Here is a 22,500-nt window from a genome sequence, read left to right on the forward strand (position 1 = left end):
AACCCTCATATCTACTTTAACAACCCTCTTGAGGAAATGTAGTTATTCAATATCCTGGGTCTCACCATCAGACATGCTCCTTCCTGAGATTTCAAAGTTGGCCTCCAAAGCCAGCCGGCTAACAAAACTAGGTATCTTCTATCATACAAAGTCCTTCCTTAGCACACCTGAACTCCAATTCACCTACAAGTCCTTCATCAGCAGCTTGATGGAGTACTCCCCTTTGGGCTGGCTCCCCTACCACACATCTTGCTCGGCTTGATGCCGGGGAAGCCAAGGCCTTCAAGATAAGATTATTGGAGTCTCCCACAATGAAGCAGTCTATTGGCCCATCACTTCATCATCGCAGGCAGGTTTGTGGTCTCTGTTTTCTCCTGCCTCCTTTCTGGTCTTGCACCCTCTGTTCTTTCTGTGTCCCCACCCCCAGGTTTCTACAGCACACACATTTCAACATCAACACCCTTCTGCTGAAACCACCCAAATGCAGGCTCACCTCCACTCATTCGTTCCTCTTTTTCCCTGCCTGTGGAACCAACTTAATCATCCTCTTCAATTTATTCTTCCCCACAGGTCTTCAAAACAGCTGTTCACCACCATCGCAGACCATCCCCAATCCAAAAGCATCATCTTTTCTCCCTTCATCAACTCCCCCTCACCCACCCCAATCCATCCTCCTTTCAAATTTCCACTTTTTTCCCTCTTGAGAGTTTCCATATGTACCCATCCTTGCCTACCCGCCCCCCCCCTCCACTTTGTCTTTCCAGGTTGGCCTCCATCTTGGCCTTCAACTCTGCCATTTCCCCCCTTTCTCTGCAGCTCCTTTTGTCACGAATAATAGAGTGTACTCGTACAAGTTCTTCCAAGAGCCTTGACTGTGTATACAGTACAAAAACAAACCAAACAACAACAAAAAACCCACGATGAATAGTGGATTTCTATTCTAAATTGCTGGATTGCTGATGTTACGCTCGCGGAGCTTATTGCTTGGTGACGATGGGAGGCTGTGACGGTTAAAGCGTAAAATGTCAGGCTGTGGGACCACAATAGATCCTATTATTCCTTTTCTTACAATTGTATTTTATTACCCTCGCTGAAGGAGAGGTTATTCCATTTGTTTGTTTCTTGGTGAAATTTTTTTTTGACAAGTATGAGTGTCTGTCTGTCGTGTGTGTCGATTTTTGGCCACAGTTTTCAAGCAATCGTTCTGAAATGTTTTTGTGTATATAGTTGATGGGCAAAGGACAGCAATGCTTAACTTTGGTGAAGATCCGAATCCAGATCGTGATCTGAGAATTTTTGAAGTGATTCTTCACCATTGAGAGATGGGGCCAAAAATGAGACATAGCACAATATCTCAAAAGGTAATTGATGGATTCACATGAAACTTTGTGGACAGGATGGGAGTGTGACAAGGATGAATCGATTCAATTTTGGTGACGATTCGAATCCGAATCCAGATCCGATAATTTTTTCAGTGATTCTTCACCATTGAGAGTTGGGGCCAAAAACTACGTATCGCATGATATCTCAAAAAGTTGTGGACGAGTTATGGCAAAACGAGGTGGATGAGTTGGTTAGGTGACAAGAACAAGCCGATTCGATTTTGGTTAAATGTTTTTTTTAAATGACATCATAGGTGCCTTTGTTATGATGTCATAATTGCATATGTAGAACGCTACATCTGATCAGTATGAACATTTTTTGAGGGTCATCTCTGGATAAAATGGTCCACAGAAAAATTAAAATTAATTTTTTTTAAAAATTGATGACATCATCGGTTACATGATTTTGCAGCCATATTGTATTAAAAAAAAAAAGTAAATAAAAAAAAACGTTCCAAAATCTCTGAAGTGGCTGAACAGATAAAGGCAAAACTTTACATGTATGACCGCCTATCCATGAAGAACAAAACGTTCACACATGACATCATAGGTCACATGATTTGGCAGCCATTTGGCTTTACCATAAAACCTATTAAAATCTTCTTCTCTGGAACGGCTGAACAGATTGATGGGAAACTTCACACAAATGCTTCCCAAGTCATGGGTGTACAAGCTTGTTGAGGAATAATTGATTGGTCACATGGTTTGGTAGCCATATTGAATTGAAGAAAAATATTAAATAATGTTTTCTCTGGAACTGTTTAAAGGTCCCATGACACCCAAAAGTACTGAAATTGCATATATATCTATATATGTCCTACAGGAGTTTTTCATCATGATTTCAGATCTGACAATGTTTTTTCACAATACTCGTTCTGTAAAATGTAAAATAAATAAAAAAACCTCTTCGGGAACGCCCCTAAAAATTCTACTGAAAGGGGCGTAACCCACATGACGTCAACTACAGGACGACAAAGGCTCCACGTAAATTACTCGGGTTGGTGGTCTACGTGATTGTATTGGCTTCCTGTGTGTTTCCACATTCGATTGGTCGACTCAAACGCTTCGTTCATTTCTTCTTTTAAAAAAATCAAACATTTGGTTTTGAATAATGGATGACATGGACTTTGGTTTGTCTGGTAGCGACAGTGAGTGTGAGAGAAATGAAGGATTTTGGTCTGAATCAGATGGAGAATTGTCGGATAACGTAGTCGTGGGAGGTGAAGTTCAGGCAGCTGGAAATGAAATACGGCCTTACCAGTTCAAGCCCGAAGCAGGACAAGCAGAGGAAAATGGCGATGAAATGGATTTATCTGACTTGTCTAGACTCTAGAGTTGACAAGTAATTTGTATTAGCATGCACACAATGTACAAGTCAATGCGTAAGAGTCCGGAGGCTATGAGGCCGTGTAATAGGACAGATAAATTTGTCTTTCATAGTTGTGCCAACATATTTTTCCCCGTTCATTTATTACAGCATTTTGGCTAAATGTTAATGAATAGCAAGCCAATGGAAGCAGTACCTTCACTTTAGAATAAACCCAAGTATGTCGAGTGCAGCCATACCTGGCTTGCATGTATGTGGGATCGTACCCATCCCAGCAGGCTGGTTTCAACGAACAATTCAATAAGCTGCAAAATGTGGGTGCAGGTTTTTCACATTGTTTGATTTTAAAATTATCTCCTTGTGCCTTGAAATGATGCAATATTAATCTTTGGTATTTTACTTGTATGTCCCTGTAAGTTTTTTTTTTTAATGGAAAGGTTCAACAGTGACATTTTATATTTTGTGGACATGGTATAGCCCTTTATTGTGCGTACATGTATTGGATTTGTACACGACTACAACAAGGTAGTAAAGGGATAAATAATTGCCTCGTGATTGTTGTGCATACACGGCTCAGAAGCAGAATTTCTTTTCCGCGAAACAATCACAGGAATTAAGACGATCAGTGAGATAGCAAACACATGTGCACAATGCATTTGTACGTACTTAATACGGCGTGCGACGTCTAATCAATCCACTCTGTGCGAGTCGCGTTCTGGAGATGACGTGAACGCTGCGGTTCGCTGAAGTCAACTTTTTTGAGGGGCGGGGCATAGCAAGTTGTGAAAAGCACTAGAAATGTTTGAAATATTGGTCTAATTATCCCATTTTTGATTTTCAAAAAGAAACATGGGTGATTTCTTCAATAGGAAGGTCAAGTTAATATATAAATGACCAGAAAGTTTTGAGTATCATGGGACCTTTAATCAATTGATGTAAAACTTCAAAATTATGATCAAGTAGTGATGGGGAATACACCTTTTAAATTTCAACTTGATCTGAAAAATGGTCTGGCACGTAGAATTATTTATTTTTTCATCTGGGTTTTTTTATTTATTGAATAAGGCTCACTTGGCTGTGCATAGATGGGTTTGAGGGTAGAGTGGTAGCAGCTGAAACGTGAATCCTATCCAGGTTCCTCCTGATGACTTCATCTTTGTTATTTGCTCATTTGGGTTCCTTCTGACAATTGCAATGCAGGACTCTACCTATTTGGTCTTCAATTTGATTTGAATTTTAATTCCATTCTAAATTCAACTCAATAATGAATGAATAATAATAATAATAATAATAATAATAATAATAATAATAATAAACGTCATAGGTCAGGTGTCCGATCAAAGCGGCAGGTCTTGGTACCCAGTCATCACTGCCAGTTCTAATTATGTAGCACAGCAGCACACAAACACCACACAAAACAAGTCCTGGTGAGGGTCGGCAATCTCTGATTGCTCTTTTTCTTGTTATTATTGCCACATGATACTACTATTCTTATTATTGTTGCAAATATTATTAGAATCAATTCATATATCCATCCATCCATTGGGACCATACTCTGTGCAGACCACTGCCCAAGCGGTCTCCTTGGCTATTGGACACAATCCTGGATGGGTCACCACTCCGACACAGGATACCAGCATGCTAGCACTCATTTTGCCGACCTGAGAAGGATGACAGGCAGAGTCAACCCCACCTGGTATTAATTCAACAGCAAATGGGGATTTGAATTCAGGATCCTCCGATCCCAAGCCCACCACCCGAACCATTAAGCAAACACCAGGCATAATTAATATATGCTTTGTTACAATGGTGTTGTTTTTATTTATTTATTTTGTAATTGGAATGCCATGCCATGGTGGAAGGATGTGGGCTTGTAGCATGGTATTGTGTACACTGTGGTCCTAAATGAGGAGAAAGCTTGGAAATTGAACCCAGTTTTAATAAGATAAACAATCTTAATGTTATATAATGCCCAAGTGTCTGTGCTTTCAGAAAATGTATACTTTGCTGTGGGTCCTCTGGACATAGTTGCTTACAAAGCATGTTTTTTTATCCAAACACAGGCTATTTTTTCCATTTTTATAGCTCATTTTTTAGAAATGGGTTACATGTATGATTGCATATGTTGTCCAAAATGGTTGAAAATGCATTTTTTGTTTGATATACATAAGAATAGAACAATTCCTCGAAACAGTACATTTCTTATGACCTTCTGCATATCTTGGCACCTTCAAATGTGTAAAATCTCAGATTTTGCAAAATTTCCCCCAGACATAGTGAAGCTTACAAAATCTTATTCCAGAAATTTGGAATGCATCTGAGAGAACATCTTAAATAGCAATTTACTTCTGCATAAAGTGATGATTTAAAATGGCAAGTTTCAACATGGATCATTACTACACACCAGTTTTTAGGTTCACTCCCATGATTGGGTTAAAAATGTTAGGAAGTATGTAACAAATTGCATTTACCAAGCTGCTACAAAATTACTGGTAGCTATAAGCTTGATTTTATAACCATAGAATAAGTTTACCAAGATGGCCCTATGATATAAAAAATCAATGCCAAAGGCCAGTTTGTGTTCAGTATACAGAACATCAAAGGTCGTTAGGAAGTATGTCACGTTTTAAAGAAATCTGCACTTTTAATCCTAAGATGTTAGTTTGGTTCATCACAGCATGTATTTCTATGGTTAAGTTTATGTGCATATATATTTATGACCTGAATGAACACTGATCAATTTGTTAATTTCATATGACCTCGACCTCTTTCATTTTTTGGTCCCCCGTGTCCTAAATGTGTACATAATACCTCGCTACAAGCGTGTGTCAAGCTGCATTATATACCTTAAGGCGGTGTGCATTTTGAAGATGCAAATTTTCATCAATTTTTCTGTAGTTAATTAACCTAATCAACTCAGGTGGTCATGACGATCATTTTGGTTTATCACATTCCACATCAGAATGCTCGAGTTCAACTCCACAAAAAACAAACATGCCACACACAAACACCTCATCCCTTTATAGTAATCTTAAAGGGTCTACAGGGTCTTTGGGAATTTTTAAGTTTGAAGGGGTCTCAGCAGTCGAAAGGGTCAAAAGGTTCCAAGAGTATGTAATTAATGAATAGACGTACGTAATTAAGACAAAAAGTATGACACACACACACACACACACACACACACACACACACACACACACACACACACACACACACACACACACACACACACACACACACACACACACACACACACACACACACACACACACACACCTCAGCCATTTATAGCACATGAGCAGCGTTGACACATTTAAAGTGCGTTTTGAAATTCCTTACACACCGAGGTCATGCCACCTTGGATTAAACAATCGGGTAAACATACAATCTCATCCAAAAGGAGTTCATGTTGAAACCAATTGCTCATAGAGTCACGAGAACCGACATTTCATAGAAATAAACAAACAGTTAAATACATATTACGTTTAAAATGACGATACCGCCATTCAAACGTCAAATGAGCATCGATTTGGACGATCGTCACCAGCACGTCGGTCCCACCCACCACGAACACATCGACCACACGGCAGGACGTTTAAAATAAATGGCGCGAAATCAGCGACGTGAGTCGTGAGGCTTCTCAGCTCAAACTTCAAAACGGTTCAACTGGGCCGGTTGGACGAACACGACTTACCGACCATGTTCTCGGTGAGGCGTGCTGGGGCCCTGTACCGAGTACCCAAACATCCACCCATGAACCAGGATCAGGATCAGGATCAGGATCAGGATCAGGATCAGGATCAGGATCAGGATCAGGATCAGGATCAGGATCAGGTCCTCCCTCACAAAAAGGTTTCCCACTGAACTGAGCGGCCGAGTACCGACTTTAAATGGGGCACGTGCACCTTCACTTCCGGTCAAGTTTACTGTTTACATCGAACATTTTATACAGAACGACTCGGAAAATACATCTACAGTAAATACATCTACAGTAAATACATCTACAGTACTGTACAGTTAATACATATACAGTTATTACATCTACAATAAATACATATGCAGTACTGTGCAATAAATACATATACAGTAAATACATCTACAGTAAATACATCTACAGTAAATACATCTACAGTAAATACATCTATAGTAAATACATATACAGTAAATACATCTACAGTAAATACATCTACAGTACTGTACAGTTAATACATATACAGTTATTACATCTACAATAAATACATATACAGTACTGTGCAATAAATACATATACAGTAAATACATCTACAGTAAATACATCCACAGTAAATACATATACAGTACTGTGCAATAAATACATATACAGTAAATACATCTACAGTAAATACATCCACAGTAAATACATATACAGTAAATACATCTACAGTAAATACATCTATAGTAAATACATCTACAGTAAATACATCTATAGTAAATACATATACAGTAAATACATCTACAGTAAATACATCTACAGTAAATACATCTATAGTAAATACATCTACAGTAAATACATCTACAGTAAATACATCTACAGTAAATACATATACAGTACTGTACAGTTAATACATATACAGTACTGTGCAGTAAATACATATACAGTACCACGCAGTAAATACATATACAGTACTGTGCAGTAAATACATATACAGTACTGTACAGTTAATACATATACAGTACTGTACAGTTAATACATATACAGTAAATACATATACAGTACTGTGCAGTAAATACATATACAGTAAATACATATACAGTACTGTGCAGTAAATACATATACAGTAAATACATATACAGTACTGTGCAGTAAATACATATACAGTAAATACATATACAGTACTGTGCAGTAAATACATATACAGTAAATACATATACAGTACTGTGCAGTAAATACATATACAGTACTGTGCGGTAAATACATATACAGTAAATACATATACAGTACTGTGCGGTAAATACATATACAGTAAATACATATACAGTAAATACATATACAGTACTGTGCAGTAAATACATATACAGTACTGTGCGGTAAATACATATACAGTAAATACATATACAGTACTGTGCAGTAAATACATATACAGTACTGTGCAGTAAATACATATACAGTACTGTGCGGTAAATACATATACAGTAAATACATATACAGTACTGTGCCGTAAATACATATACAGTAAATACATATACAGTACTGTGCAGTAAATACATATACAGTAAATACATATACAGTACTGTGCAGTAAATACATATACAGTAAATACATATACAGTACTGTGCAGTAAATACATATACAGTACTGTGCGGTAAATACATATACAGTAAATACATATACAGTACTGTGCAGTAAATACATATACAGTAAATACATATACAGTACTGTGCAGTAAATACATATACAGTAAATACATATACAGTACTGTGCAGTAAATACATATACAGTAAATACATATACAGTACTGTGCAGTAAATACATATACAGTACTGTGCGGTAAATACATATACAGTAAATACATATACAGTACTGTGCAGTAAATACATATACAGTAAATACATATACAGTACTGTGCGGTAAATACATATACATTAAATACATATACAGTACTGTGCGGTAAATACATATACAGTACTGTGCGGTAAATACATATACAGTAAATACATATACAGTACTGTGCAGTAAATACATATACAGTAAATACATATACAGTACTGTGCGGTAAATACATATACAGTAAATACATATACAGTACTGTGCAGTAAATACATATACAGTACTGTGCAGTAAATACATATACAGTACTGTGCGGTAAATACATATACAGTAAATACATATACAGTAAATACATATACAGTACTGTGCGGTAAATACATATACAGTAAATACATATACAGTACTGTGCAGTAAATACATATACAGTACTGTGCGGTAAATACATATACAGTAAATACATATACAGTACTGTGCAGTAAATACATATACAGTAAATACATATACAGTACTGTGCGGTAAATACATATACAGTAAATACATATACAGTACTGTGCAGTAAATACATATACAGTAAATACATATACAGTACTGTGCAGTACATACATATACAGTGAATACATATACAATAAATACGTATGCAGTACTGCCCCTTTAGTACATATACAGTACTGTGCAATAAATACAGATACAGTAAATACGTATACAGTAAATACATATGCAGTAAATACAAATACAGTAAATACATATACAGTAAACACATCTACAGTACTGAACAGTAAATACATATACAGTACTGTACAGTTAATACATATACAGTACTGTGCAGTAAATACATATACAGTACTGTAAAGTAAATACATGTACAGTACTGTGCAGTAAATACATATACAGTACTGTGCAGTAAATACATATACAGTACTGTGCAGTAAATACATATACAGTACTGTGCAGTAAATACATATACAGTACTGTGCAGTAAATACATATACAGTACTGTGCAGTAAATACATATACAGTAAATACATATACAGTACTGTGCGGTAAATACATATACAGTAAATACAAATAGTCAATAAATATAAATAAATGCATATACAGTACTGTACATTGAATACATGTACAGTACTGTGCAGTAAATACGTATACAGTAAATACATACACAGTACTGTGCATTGAATACATATACAGTACTGTGCGTTAAATACATATACAGTAACATATACAGAAAATCCATATACAGTACTACATTAATACTATACAGTACTGTACAGTAAATACAGATACAGTAAATACAAATACAGTAAATACATATACAGTAAACACATATACTGTAATACAAATACAGTAAATACATATACAGTAAATACATATATAGTACTGTACAGTAAATACATATGCAGTACTGTACAGTAAATACATATGCAGTACTGTGCAGTAAATGCATATACAGTACTGTGCAGTAAATACATATGCAGTACTGTACAGTAAATTCATGTACAGTACTGTGCAGTACATACATATACAGTGAATACATATACAATAAATACGTATGCAGTACTGCCCCTTTAGTACATATACAGTACTGTGCAATAAATAGATACAGTAAATACGTATACAGTAAATACATATGCAGTAAATACAAATACAGTAAAAACATATACAGTAAACACATCTACAGTACTGAACAGTAAATACATATACAACATATTCATGTACAGTAAATACATATACAGTACTGTACAGTTAATACACATACCGTAAATACAAATACAGTAGTGTACAGTTAATACACATACAGTAAATACATATACAGTAGTGTACAGTTAATACACATACAGTAAATACATATACAGTAGTGTACAGTTAATACATATACAGTAAATACATCTACAGTACTGTACAGTGAATACAAATACAGTTTATATATACATATATATATATATATATATATATATATATATATATATATATATATATATATATATATACATATATATATATATATACACATGTATATATATATATATATATATATATATATATATATATATATATATATATATATATATATATGTATATATATATATATATATATATATATATATATATATACACATGTATATATATATATATATATATGTATATATATATATATATATATATATATATATATATATATATATATATATATATATATATATATATATATATATACACATGTATATATATATATATATATGTATATATATATATATATATATATATATATATATATATATATATATATATATATATATATATATATATATATATATATTGTTACGGTTGTTGTAATTCACAGAACACCATTCAGTCTTCCCGGAGATCAGTTATGTCGATAAGTGTGTGTCCAGATTAGATTTCCCCACCGATGTCTAAAGGGATATATTCGTGTAACCGGGCTGTGATCTTTGAGTCAGCCATTATTCTTTTGCTATCTTTATTTTGGAACAACCACTACTTCAACAACCACAACCACTAATTCAACAACCACAACCGCCTCTCAACAACCACGCCATCCCCACCACAAAGTAACCACAACATCTCCTCACCTTCATCTCCGTTACGCCGCAATTTTTTCGTCAGCGACGGCGAATCCCACGGATGAGCGGCATCTCCGCCGACAGACGGGGGGGGGGGGGCTGATAATTCCTGCAATGTCCGCGTGGCTGATGATTTCTACTACGTCCGCTCTCGTACGTGCCTCCTTGTGTACGTATACTTTCCTCCTTTAATGTATACGTGCGTGCGTCATCACGTACGTGCCTCCTTGTGTAGGTGTTTTTAATGTATACGTGCGTGCGTAATCACGTATGTGCCTCCTTGTGTACGTGTTTTTAATGTGTGCGTGTGTGCGTCATCACGTACGTGCCTCCTTGTGTAGGTGTTTTTAATGTATACATGCGTGCGTCATCACGTACGTGCCTCCTTGTGTAGGTGTTTTTAATGTATACGTGCGTGCGTAATCACGTACGTGCCTCCTTGTGTACGTGTTTTTAATGCGTACGTGCGTGCGTCATCACGTACGTGCCTCCTTGTGTACGTGTTTTTAATGCGTACGTGCGTGCGTCATCACGTACGTGCCTCCTTGTGTACGTGTTTTTAATGTGTACGTGCGTGCGTCATCACGTACGTGCCTCCTTGTGTACGTGTTTTTAATGTATACGTGCGTGCGTCATCACGTATGTGCCTCCTTCTGTACGTGTTTTTAATGTATACGTGCGTGCGTCATCACGTACGTGCTTCCTTGTGTTCGTGTTTTTAATGTATACGTGCGTGCGTCATCATGTACGTGCCTCCTTGTGTGTACCTGTTTTTAATGTATACGTGCGTGCGTCATCACGTACGTGCCTCCTTGTGTACGTGTTTTTAATGTATACGTGCGTGCGTCATCACGTACGTGCCTCCTCGTGTACGTGTTTTTAATGTATACGTGCTGAGATTTTAAGCACGGTCATTTGTTGAAGGTTTTGAGAATTTATTTCACCTTACTCGATCAAAAGCATCGGTCATTTTCGTAAAATAAATGAAAATACACGAATGTTAATAAAATCAAATGTTTTTTCTTTTGTTCACAAAGTAAACTTTGAGTGAATTCGCAGAAATCGCCAAATCTGTTTGGGTTCATTCAAAACACTCGGAAATGAAATGTATCTCTCTGATGGTACAGTGGATGTGTTACGTCACGGGTTACGAGCTGGAAGAAAGATGTGGAATGTGGGCGTGGCTTGATTGAGTTGGAGGGGGTGTGGCGAAGGGCGTGGCTTGAGAGTTGGAGGGGGTGTGGCGAAGGGCGTGGCGAAGGGCGTGGCGAAGGGCGTGGCGAAGGGCGTGGCGAAGGGCGTGGCTTGTGGCTGCAGATGGTGTTTGTAATTTTCCACGAACTTGGTCAGTGAACGTATCGTGTGTGAACTGGGACGTCTCGGTTCAGGGTTGACAATCCGCTTGGTTCGTTGAAGCAGTTGTCGTGCTTTGCTCATTGTACGACACCCACCGTGGTCGTGCGTCTCATAGTAAAATTGGTCGTCGGACGAGCTGGTCAGGGAGGTGTCGAGGAGGCTGACAGTGACGGGTTGTGAGCGGGATATCTACAGTGTCCAGGGCGACCACCATGTACATCCCTGTGTACTCCTGGGGTTACACGGAGACCACCACTGCGATACCAAGCGTGGGTCTGCAGGATCTACCACTGAACCTGGTCGTATTCGCCGTGGGATCGGCGGTCTTTGTGTGCGTTCTCAGCCTCATCTTTTGCTGCCACCTATTCAAGTAAGTTTCCACCACCGGTACCTGGTTTACCGTTTCGTGCAGGTGTGCAAAGCTCAGTAGTTTGTGTGTGTTTGTTTGGTTGGGGTTTGGTGTGTGTGTGTGTCTGGGTGGGGTTTGGTGTGTGTGTGTTTGGTTGGGGTTTGGAGTGTGTGTGTGTGTGTGTGTGTGTGTGTGTGTGTGTGTGTGTGTGTGTGTGTGTGTGTGTGTGTGTGTGTTTGGTTGGGGTTTGGAGTGTGTGTGTGTGTGTGTGTGTGTGTGTGTGTGTGTGTGTGTGTTTGGTTGGGGTTTGGAGTGTGTGTGTGTGTGTGTGTGTGTGTGTGTGTGTGTGTTTGGTTGGGGTTTGGAGTGTGTGCGTGTGTGTGTGTGTGTGTTTGGTTGGGGTTTGGAGTGTGTGTGTGTGTGTGTGTGTGTGAGTGTGTGTGTGTGTGTGTGTGTGTGTTTGGTTGGGGTTTGGAGTGTGTGTGTGTGTGTGTGTTTGGTTGGGGTTTGGAGTGTGTGTGTGTGTGTGTGTGTGTGTGTGTGTGTGTGTGTGTGTGTTTGGTTGGGGTTTGGAGTGTGTGTGTGTGTGTGTGTGTGTGTGTGTTGGGGTTTGGAGTGTGTGTGTGTGTGTGTGTGTGTGTGTTTGGTTGGGGTTTGGAGTGTGTGTGTGGGTGTGTGTGTGTTTGGTTGGGGTTTGGAGTGTGTGTGTGTGTGTGTGTGTGTGTTTGGTTGGGGTTTGGAGTGTGTGTGTGTGTGTGTGTGTGTGTGTGTGTGTTTGGTTGGGGTTTGGAGTGTGTGTGTGTGTGTGTGTGTTTGGTTGGGGTTTGGAGTGTGTGTGTGTGTGTGTTTGGTTGGGGTTTGGAGTGTGTGTGTGTGTGTGTGTTGGAGTGTGTGTGTGTGTGTGTGGGTGTTGTGTGTGTGTGTGTGTGTGTTTGGTTGGGGTTTGGAGTGTGTGCGTGTGTGTGTGTGTTTGGTTGGGGTTTGGAGCGTGTGTGTGTGTGTGTGTGTGTGTTTGGTTGGGGTTAGGAGTGTGTGTGTGTGTGTGTGTGTTTGGTTGGGGTTTGGAGTGTGTGTGTGTGTGTGTGTGTGTTTGGTTGGGGTTTGGAGTGTGTGTGTGTGTGTGTGTTTGGTTGGGGTTTGGAGTGTGTGTGTGTGTGTGTGTTTGGTTGGGGTTTGGAGTGTGTGTGTGTGTGTGTGTGTGTGTTTGGTTGGGGTTTGGAGTGTGTGTGTGTGTGTTTGGTTGGGGTTTGGAGTGTGTGTGTGTGTGTTTGGTTGGGGTTTGGAGTGTGTGTGTGTGTGTGTGTGTGTGTGTGTGTGTGTGTGTGTGTGTGTTTGTTTGGGGTTTGGAGTGTGTGTGTGTGTGTGTGTGTTTGGTTGGGGTTTGGAGTGTGTGTGTGTGTGTTTGTTTGGGTGGGGTTTGTAGTGTGTGTGTGTTTGGTTTGGGGTTTGGAGTGTGTGTGTGTGTGTGTGTTGGTTGGGGTTTGGTGTGTGTGTGTGTGTGTGTTTGGTTGGGGTTTGGAGTGTGTGTGTGTGTGTGTGTGTGTGTGTGTGTGTGTGTGTGTGTGTGTGTGTTTGGTTGGGGTTTGGAGTGTGTGTGTGTGTGTGTTTGTTTGGGTGGGGTTTGTAGTGTGTGTGTGTGTTGGTTGGGGTTTGGAGTGTGTGTGTGTTTGGTTGGGGTTTGGTGTGTGTGTGTGTGTGTGTGTGTGTGTGTGTGTGTGTGTGTGTGTGTGTGTGTGTGTGTGTGTGTTTGGTTGGGGTTTGGAGTGTCGGTGTGTGTGTGTGTGTGTGTGTGTGTGCGTGCGTGCGTGTGTGTGTGCGTGCGTGCGTGCGTGCGTGCGTGCGTGCGTGCGTGCGTGTGTGTGTGTTTGGTTGGTGTTCGGTGAGTTACTTCAACCTCAGCCTTGTCTGCTCTGTTTCAGTGTTGGAGCATCTGCTGAACTTGGTGGGATTGCAGTTTGATTTTGTTTCCCTCTATTTTTAACCGATCATGTTCATGTAATTTGCCCTTTTGAGCTGACATTTTACCCCATTGTACAACTTCACAAAACGTTCTTTGTTTTGCAATTCCGTGACAAGCAGGCCTTTCATGCTCAGCCTGGTTTTGTGGTGGCATGTGGGGTTCACTCCATTGAAATAAAAACAACTTTTTCAGACTTCATATTCACCCTGTGGAGAACAATTTTGAAAATTTACACCGGGAGTCGGGGTGGGGGGAGGGGGTTCGGGACAGCAAGCGAGGGCAGGGGTTGACCAAAAGTGTTTTTATCTCCAACGAACAGATAAAAAACCTATGTCACCTGCAGGGTTACCCGTATCTTGCCAAAAGGTGACCACGTGTGACTTCTTTAAGGTCACACTGAGGTGAAAAGAGCTGCTATCCACCAGGAGCGACTCCTTGAGGAATATCTGCCTACGAGAGATTCCGATGAGAATCGTTCTAGAGTAACCATGAAAAATATGCGTTTGCCTCATGTCACCAAATGACGTCATAATGTCTCAAGATTGACATATCTAGAAAGCACTCATCGAGGTGTTCAATTTGAGGTATTACACGATATGGTACCTAAGATTTCGAAATTTGACCTTGGGGTCAAAATATTTCGACCTGAGGCGCTAACCATGAAGGTCAAGGCCAATCGCCACCAAAAACTAATCAGCTGAGCGCCAGACCATATACTACATTCCCATAAAGTTTGGAGATGATTCGATTCAAATTACTCAAAAAATAAGGGTTTCGTCGACCTCTGATTTACCGCAAAGTGACCTTGACCTTTGACCTTGACCTTGACCTTTATGTGTGCTGAAGGGTATTGTAATAGTACTACGATATGTGTACCCACAAGAGTTTCCGATGAGAATTGTGCTCTACAGAGTGATATAAAGGTGAAAAATCCAATGATTACAGACAAACAAACAAACAAAAAAAACTTACCAAGTAACAGATCTTGCAAAAACTTCGTTTTGGCAAGATAATAACTCAGTTCCACCGGGCTGTTGTAAGGGAATTGGATTCCAATAGAGTTTGCCAAGAGTGTTCTTTGACAGAATAATGGCAGGAGCCCATGGAAATTCTGTGTAATGTAAAATATGACTTCACATCCTCAATGCCTTTCTTCTTGTTCAATTCTCCAATCCTCCCACCCCTCAAAATACATATTATACACACTTGTATATGTCTGAGAAAAATCATCTTTTGTGCTTCAAATAAAATCTTCCAAGTGATCAGTAAGAGATTTCACCAAGAAGATTTTATTTTAAAGACAAAAGTATTTATAAATCCGTAAGAGATTTCAGCAAGATTTTATTTCAAAGACAAAGGTATCGATAAAATAAAATTTTCTGAGTGAAATCTCTGATTAAAATGCACACAAATAAAATATATATAGATATATGTCCGAGAAAATCATCATTTTTTGTGATTATAAATATGGTGAATGTCACTCATTGTGATGTTTGCAATAAGGACTACAAATATTACAACAAACACAATCATGCAAACACACACTCAATATATTTCAACTAATCCAACCAGAAGAGCAAAACAACATTGTGATATATGTTCAAATGATTCGTTAAAACGTAGTTATAACAGACATCTTCAATCGTGCAAACTCAGAATATACAGCCAGGTTTGTTTTTGAAAAAAACTGATGGGGCATTTAAAGATCATATAAGAATAATAATTTTTCGGTTTAAAGAGCCAGAACCAAAATCGGAAGCTGAAGCAATTGTAAATGTTTGGCTGTTGAAACTTTCATTAACAAGAGCCTGAGGGAATTCAATCCCATTAAATTCTATGTGGGAATAAAATTATATTTGACAAAAGAAGACAATGAAAGAAATGAGTTAAAAGAAGAAACACCTTAAATGACAACAAACCCTTATATTCCATTTATTAATTTAAAGGTTTCCAAGATTGTAATGTTTATGATGAACTTCAGAGGTATGATATAGATGTTGATGATAACACAAAAGGAAGTGGGTTTAACATTGGGAAAATCATTTTCTGAGATATACCCATCTTGAAATCAGATCCTCTTAAAGTTTCTTCCCATAATGATTTGCCAAGAGTAATAAAACTTTAAAAAGCAGTTGTTGATGTTCAAAACTATGACAACAAATGCTTCTTCTGGGCTGTTCTTGCTCACTTACACCCCCCACAATAGAAATCAGAACGAATATGGCATAATGCAAAATATGAATACACTTTAAATGTTAAAGGATGAGAATTTCCAATGAAGTTAAAGGATATATCTCACTGAAAAAAATGAACAATCCCTCTATTAATGTATATGGACTAACAGATACAAACAAAGTTAAAATATAAAAAATTTCAAATAACTATATAAATGATGAAACACACATTGACCTTCTGTACTATATTTCGGAGGAAAATTCACTTTATGCTTGCATCAAAATTTTTTCAAGATTGACTACTTCTCAAGCACACAATCAAACTAATAAAACATATCCATGTAGGCGATGTCTCAACTTCCTTCACTCAAAGGAAAGATGAGAACAACGTTCAAATATTGCTCAAACCATAAATCGACTGCAATCAATTTGCCAAAAGTGGGTTCAGTGGTAGATTTCAATGATATAAATAAATTCATAAAACATCTATTCTTTATATGTGCCGACTTTGAAAGCATTCTCAAAAAGATAGACACGACAACTCCAAATTCAAATCAATCCTACACCAAGCCATATCAAAAGCATACTCCTTGTGGGTTCTGTTATTTTCTCAAATCATCTTTTGAAGACCAACATAATCAATTATAAATGTACAGAGGAGAAGATACCCCTCGAGAGTTTGTAAAAGAATTCGAAAAAGATTGCATTCAGCTAACAGAAGTAATGCAAAAAACTTATAAACCAATTGATAAAATTGCTCGTTGAGCAAGGAATTGCTGGAATAACTGTCATATCTCCATGATCTCTGAAAAAACAAAACCTGGAAATCAATTTGGTTCTTATAAATCGATAGGGCGACTGTTTAATGAGTTATCGCACTGAGTTTGGTCATGATCATAACTTGAAATGGCATTTTTATCGCAATTTGAAAGTTTTGACCCGACCCCCCTGACATTCGACCCCTGATTGCTAAGAAGGGTGTTGATGTGACACCCCAATAAGACATATGGATGGATGCAGTATTGGAAGATGCACATTTTCGATTTGGTTTGAAGTCGATACGACCATTTTAGCGGACGTTATTTTCGGTGACCTTGACCTTGACCTTTGACCAAGATTCACCAAAAACAACAAGTGTCTAAGTTGGACCATGGCCGACGTCTGTACCCAGTTTGGTCATGATCACTGAAACGGTGTGGCTGCTATAGGGTAAACAAACACACAAACAAACAGACAGACACACAGAATGACACACACAACCGACCAACATAATTGCCGAAATCTGAAGGATTCCGGCAATTAATTAACATAATATGAGGGAGAATAGTTTAAGAGCTCCAACATTTGTTATCTTTGTCAAGATGTAATCAGAAAATAACTAAAAGTTAGAGACCATTGTCATCTTCGGCCTTAGTTATTTTATAACTTGGTTTACGGATCCGCCGACGGTATATTTGCCGAAATGAGATATAAATATAAAACATATTTTTAGCCTTTTATATTTATACATTTTTCGCTGAAGGTGCAAAAGTTTCAAAACCCGAAATGTAAACGTCGGCATTTATTTTCAAAATATAATTTCGTGCGTGCGCACCAAAATGCCGAGTCACCTTTAACCGAGCTGCGCAGTAGAACTGCGCAGTGGTCTTCGGTCATGGCATCTGAGCAGTGGCCAGCGTGGTTCAGATTGACTGTTGTTTCTGGGGCGAAAGTGATTGTTTTTTTTTTTCTGTATACTTTGTCGAAGCTCGTGTGAGAGCTAACACACAACGCACATCATGGGGGACATGAGACGAGAGGAGAGAGTGGGAAGGACAAAACAGTGGGGAACAGAGACATTAGGAGTTCTGTGGAAGGGAGAGGGATGGGACGGGGAACATGGGGAATAGAAGATGGACATTACAGGAACTTTCAGGAAGGAAAGAAGGGAATTTGAAGGAGGTGGGCTTGGGTGGATTATCGGGGATGAAAAAAATAGAGGATTTGGATGAATAAGCTGCTGCATAAGAGGTGGTGGTGAACAGCTGTTTCGAAAGCCTGGAGGGAAGAATGGGAATGAATAGAGTGAGGGTGTTTATTCCAAAGGCAGGAAAAAGAGGAATGAAAGAGTGAAGGTGAGCAGTGATTCGTGATTTTGGTAGTTTTACCAGAAGGGGGTTGTTGGCAGACCTTGAGCGCCCTGCGGAAATGTGGTGGGGACAAATCGCAGAGAGAGCTGGGGGAGGGGGGGTGCGAGGTTGGAGAGGAGGGGAGAAGACAGAAAGACCACCGACCAACCTGTGGTGATTGAGTGAGAGGCCCAAAGACTCAGCCTCATTGCGGGAGATGCCAATGATCCGAAATGCCTTGGTTTGTGTGTGTGGGTGGGAGGCAGGAGCACCAGCCCAGAGGGGAGAGCAGTACTCCATCAGGCTGCGGACAAAAGCTTTGTAAGTGGTCAGGAGCTCAGGTGGGCCGAGGAAGGACTTTGCACGACGGAGAATTCCCAATCGGTGACTGGCTTTGGAGGCCAGGTTGGAAATGTGGCTTTTCCAGCAAAGATCATGGCAGATAGTAAGACCAAGAAACTTGAATTAAAGGACTTCTTCCAGAGGGTTGTTGAGAAAGTAGTTTTTGGGGGGGTGGGGGGGGGGTGTTCCAAACAGTCCATTTGGAGAGACATAGTAAGAGACTTGTCTGGATTGAAAGATATGTTCCACGTGTTGGACCAGTTTGTGATTTCTACCCAGATCTGCAGAGAGCGAAGAAGCTGCTGCTTGCCGGTCTGAGGGATGACAGATGGTACGGCAGAGGGTGGAGTCATCAGCAAAGAGATAAAGAGTATTTTCCAGAGTAGGAGAGATAATTTAATTCGCTGCGACAGGAGAGGAAGTCTGTGAGCCATGAGTGAAGATTGCCTTGGATGCCACAGGAAGAGAGTTTGGTGAGCAGGGCAGGGTGCCAGAGCGTGTCAAAAGCATGCGATATGTCTCGGGATATGGCTCTGATTTGATGTCTGGCGTTGAGGACTTCCATCCATTGTTGGGAGAGCAGAAGCAGCATATCCACGGTAGATTGACCTGGTCTGACACCAAATTGATCAGAAATCAAGTCATTGGCGAAGAGGAATGATTTAATGTCTGAAGCGATGATGGATTCTATAACCTTGCTGATGATTGGGAGAAGGTTGATTGGTTTGTAGTTGCAGGGATCTCATTTTGCAACTTTTTTTTGCAGGGCATTAATGTTTGCTGATTTCCAAACAGATGGCAGATGACCTTGAGCACATGAGAGGGTGAATGGAACAGAGAAAGGGATGAGCAAGAGCAGAGGAGCAGGTTTTTAGGACACGTGGGTTGATGCTGTCTGGACCGGTTGCAGAATCTGAGTCGAGGCTTGACAGCAAGCTCTCCACTTTGTCAGAAGAAAAGGACAAAGAGTCCAGGGACAGTTGGGTGTGACTGTGTAAGGTGGGAACAGAAAGTGATAGGTTTCGGACACAAGATTTCGATGTAAAGACGGAGTTTAGGCATTCAGCCTTTGCACGTGCGGTATCAGCAGTGCGGCCATTTGAGATGAGGGAGGGGATGGAGGGGGAACATCCACCAGAAACAGATTTGAATAGACGCCTCCAGGATTTGGAGGAGGGAGAGAAGTTTGAGAGTTCAGACTTGAGATTAGAAATATGTTGTTTTCTGGCTCTCCTGAGGGGTGACACACTTGTTCTGAGCTTTATGGAAGGAACTGAGATTACCCTCAGTTGGGTTTGCTTTCCATGAGGCAAAGGCAAGTTGTTTCAGGACCATTGCCTCATCACAAGCTTCAGTGAATGATGGGTATGAGGAAGGGTAGGACAACTGAAGACGAGAGGGGATAAATCTGTGCATGAGGGAGAGCAAGTTTCTTTGAAAGAATTCCCAGGACAAGGTGATGTTGGAGAAAGTAGCGATGGGACCAGTCCAGATGGGATCAGTTGGCACTGAGACCAGTCGAGAAGTTTGATGGCTGCTTGGAGACCCTGCTCGTCAGCCTGAGTGAAATGCCAGACTCGACGGCACTGAGATGGTTCTCTGATAACAGCCAGAGAGAGCTGTTTACTTTGACAAGCATGTGGTTCGATGAACCGATTGGTTCGGAGGAAGAACAGCAGATATTTTCAGGGAAATTTGTCAAATTCAGATCCAGAAGAGATAGAGTAACATTGGTTAAGATCTGGGTTGGGAAGTTGACCAATTGAGTCAGTCCAAATGAGTCGCAGAGGTATGCACACCCAGCCAACTGGCATGATGACAATTGAAGTCACCACATATGAGGAAGAGAGAGTTCGGATGAGGTGGAAGTGGAGGGAAGCTGTAGCCAGAGGTATTCCTTAGGATGTGGGGCTGTGAGGGCAGTGCATGGAGAGTAAGAAATAGAGTCTTTGATGAAAAGAGCTACTCTTCCACCAGGACGAGGCTCAGGTCTGTCATACTGGAGGAGTGAGTAACCAGGGAGAGATACTAGGGAGTCAGAGATGTCTTGAGGGAGGAAAGTTTCTGTTAGGCAGAGTATGTCTGGTTTGTCAGTGGCAACCTGTATGGAAAGATCTGTAAAAGGTTTGAGCGAAGGCCCCCTGATATTTGAGGTCCACACTGTTAATGAAGAGGGAGGGGAAGTGGCTTTGGGAGGAGAAGGGGAGGGTAGGGGGGGGGGAGGAGAAGGGGAGGGTAGGGGGGAGGAGAAGGGGAGGGTAGGGGGGAGGAGAAGGGGAGGGTAGGGGGGAGGAGAAGGGGAGGGTAGGGGGGGAGGAGAAGGGGAGGGTAGGGGGGAGGAGAAGGGGAGGGTAGGGGGGGGAGGAGAAGGGGAGGGTAGGGGGGAGGAGAAGGGGAGGGTAGGGGGGAGGAGAAGGGGAGGGTAGGGGGGAGGAGAAGGGGAGGGTAGGGGGAGGAGAAGGGGAGGGTAGGGGGGAGGAGAAGGGGAGGGGAGGGTAGGGGGGAGGAGAAGGGGAGGGGAGGGTAGGGGGAGGAGAAGGGGAGGGTAGGGTAGGGGGGAGGAGAAGGGGAGGGTAGGGGGGAGGAGAAGGGGAGGGTAGGGGGGAGGGAGAAGGGGAGGGTAGGGGGGAGGAGAAGGGGAGGGTAGGGGGGAGGAGAAGGGGAGGGTAGGGGGAGGGAGAAGGGGAGGGTGGGGAGGGTAGGGGGAGGAGAAGGGGAGGGTGGGGAGGGTAGGGGGGAGGAGAAGGGGAGGGTAGGGGGGAGGAGAAGGGGAGGGTAGGGGGAGGAGAAGGGGAGGGTGGGGGGAGGAGAAGGGGAGGGTAGGGGGGAGGAGAAGGGGAGGGTAGGGGGGGGAGGAGAGAAGGGGAGGGGAGGGTAGGGGGGAGGAGAAGGGGAGGGGAGGGTAGGGGGGAGGAGAAGGGAGGGTAGGGGGGAGGAGAAGGGGAGGGTAGGGGGGAGGAGAAGGGGAGGGTAGGGGGAGGAGAAGGGGAGGGTAGGGGGAGGAGAAGGGGAGGGTAGGGGGGAGGAGAAGGGGAGGGTAGGGGGGAGGAGAAGGGGAGGGTAGGGAGGAGAAGGGAGGGTAGGGGGGAGGAGAAGGGGAGGGTAGGGGGAGGAGAAGGGGAGGGTAGGGGGAGGAGAAGGGGAGGGTAGGGGGAGGGAGGAGAGAAGGGGAGGGTAGGGGGGAGGAGAAGGGGAGGGTAGGGGGAGGAGAAGGGGAGGGTAGGGGGGAGGAGGGGAGAAGGGGAGGGTAGGGGGGAGGAGAAGGGGAGGGTAGGGGGAGGAGAAGGGGAGGGTAGGGGGGAGGAGAAGGGGAGGGTAGGGGGAGGAGAAGGGGAGGGTAGGGGGGAGGAGAAGGGGAGGGTAGGGGGAGGAGAAGGGGAGGGTAGGGGGGAGGAGAAGGGGAGGGTAGGGGGA

General features: G+C 41.3%; 2 protein-coding genes across 5 annotated transcripts in view; one reads left to right on the forward strand and one right to left on the reverse strand.

Annotated features, from left to right (window-relative positions):
- The window catches only part of LOC147033746 (ubiquitin domain-containing protein 2-like), a 47,060-nt gene extending 36,071 nt beyond the window's left edge, over positions 1 to 10,989 (reverse strand). For 2 of the 3 annotated variants that reach the window (XM_085870010.1, XM_085869994.1), the window contains exon 1: positions 6,404 to 6,620. In XM_085870010.1, coding sequence (XP_085726136.1) covers positions 6,404 to 6,464 — 61 coding nt within the window. In that variant the 5' untranslated portion in view covers positions 6,465 to 6,620. Of the gene's footprint in view, positions 1 to 6,403; positions 6,621 to 10,806 lie in introns of those variants that run through there. The other variant, XM_085870002.1, reaches the window with a different exon arrangement.
- Positions 10,990 to 12,075: 1,086 nt separating this feature from the next.
- Positions 12,076 to 22,500, forward strand: part of LOC147033748 (RING finger protein 24-like) — a 77,522-nt gene continuing 67,097 nt past the window's right edge. The window contains exon 1 of one of the 2 annotated variants that reach the window (XM_085870098.1): positions 12,076 to 12,523. In XM_085870098.1, the coding sequence (XP_085726224.1) occupies positions 12,366 to 12,523 (158 nt within the window). In that variant the 5' untranslated portion in view covers positions 12,076 to 12,365. The remainder of the gene's footprint in view (positions 12,524 to 22,500) is intronic. The other variant, XM_085870054.1, reaches the window with a different exon arrangement.

This window comes from Eptatretus burgeri, chromosome 1, assembly GCF_056783735.1.
Source record: "Eptatretus burgeri isolate ZD-2024b chromosome 1, Ebu_testis_v1, whole genome shotgun sequence".
NCBI lineage: Eukaryota > Metazoa > Chordata > Myxini > Myxiniformes > Myxinidae > Eptatretus > Eptatretus burgeri.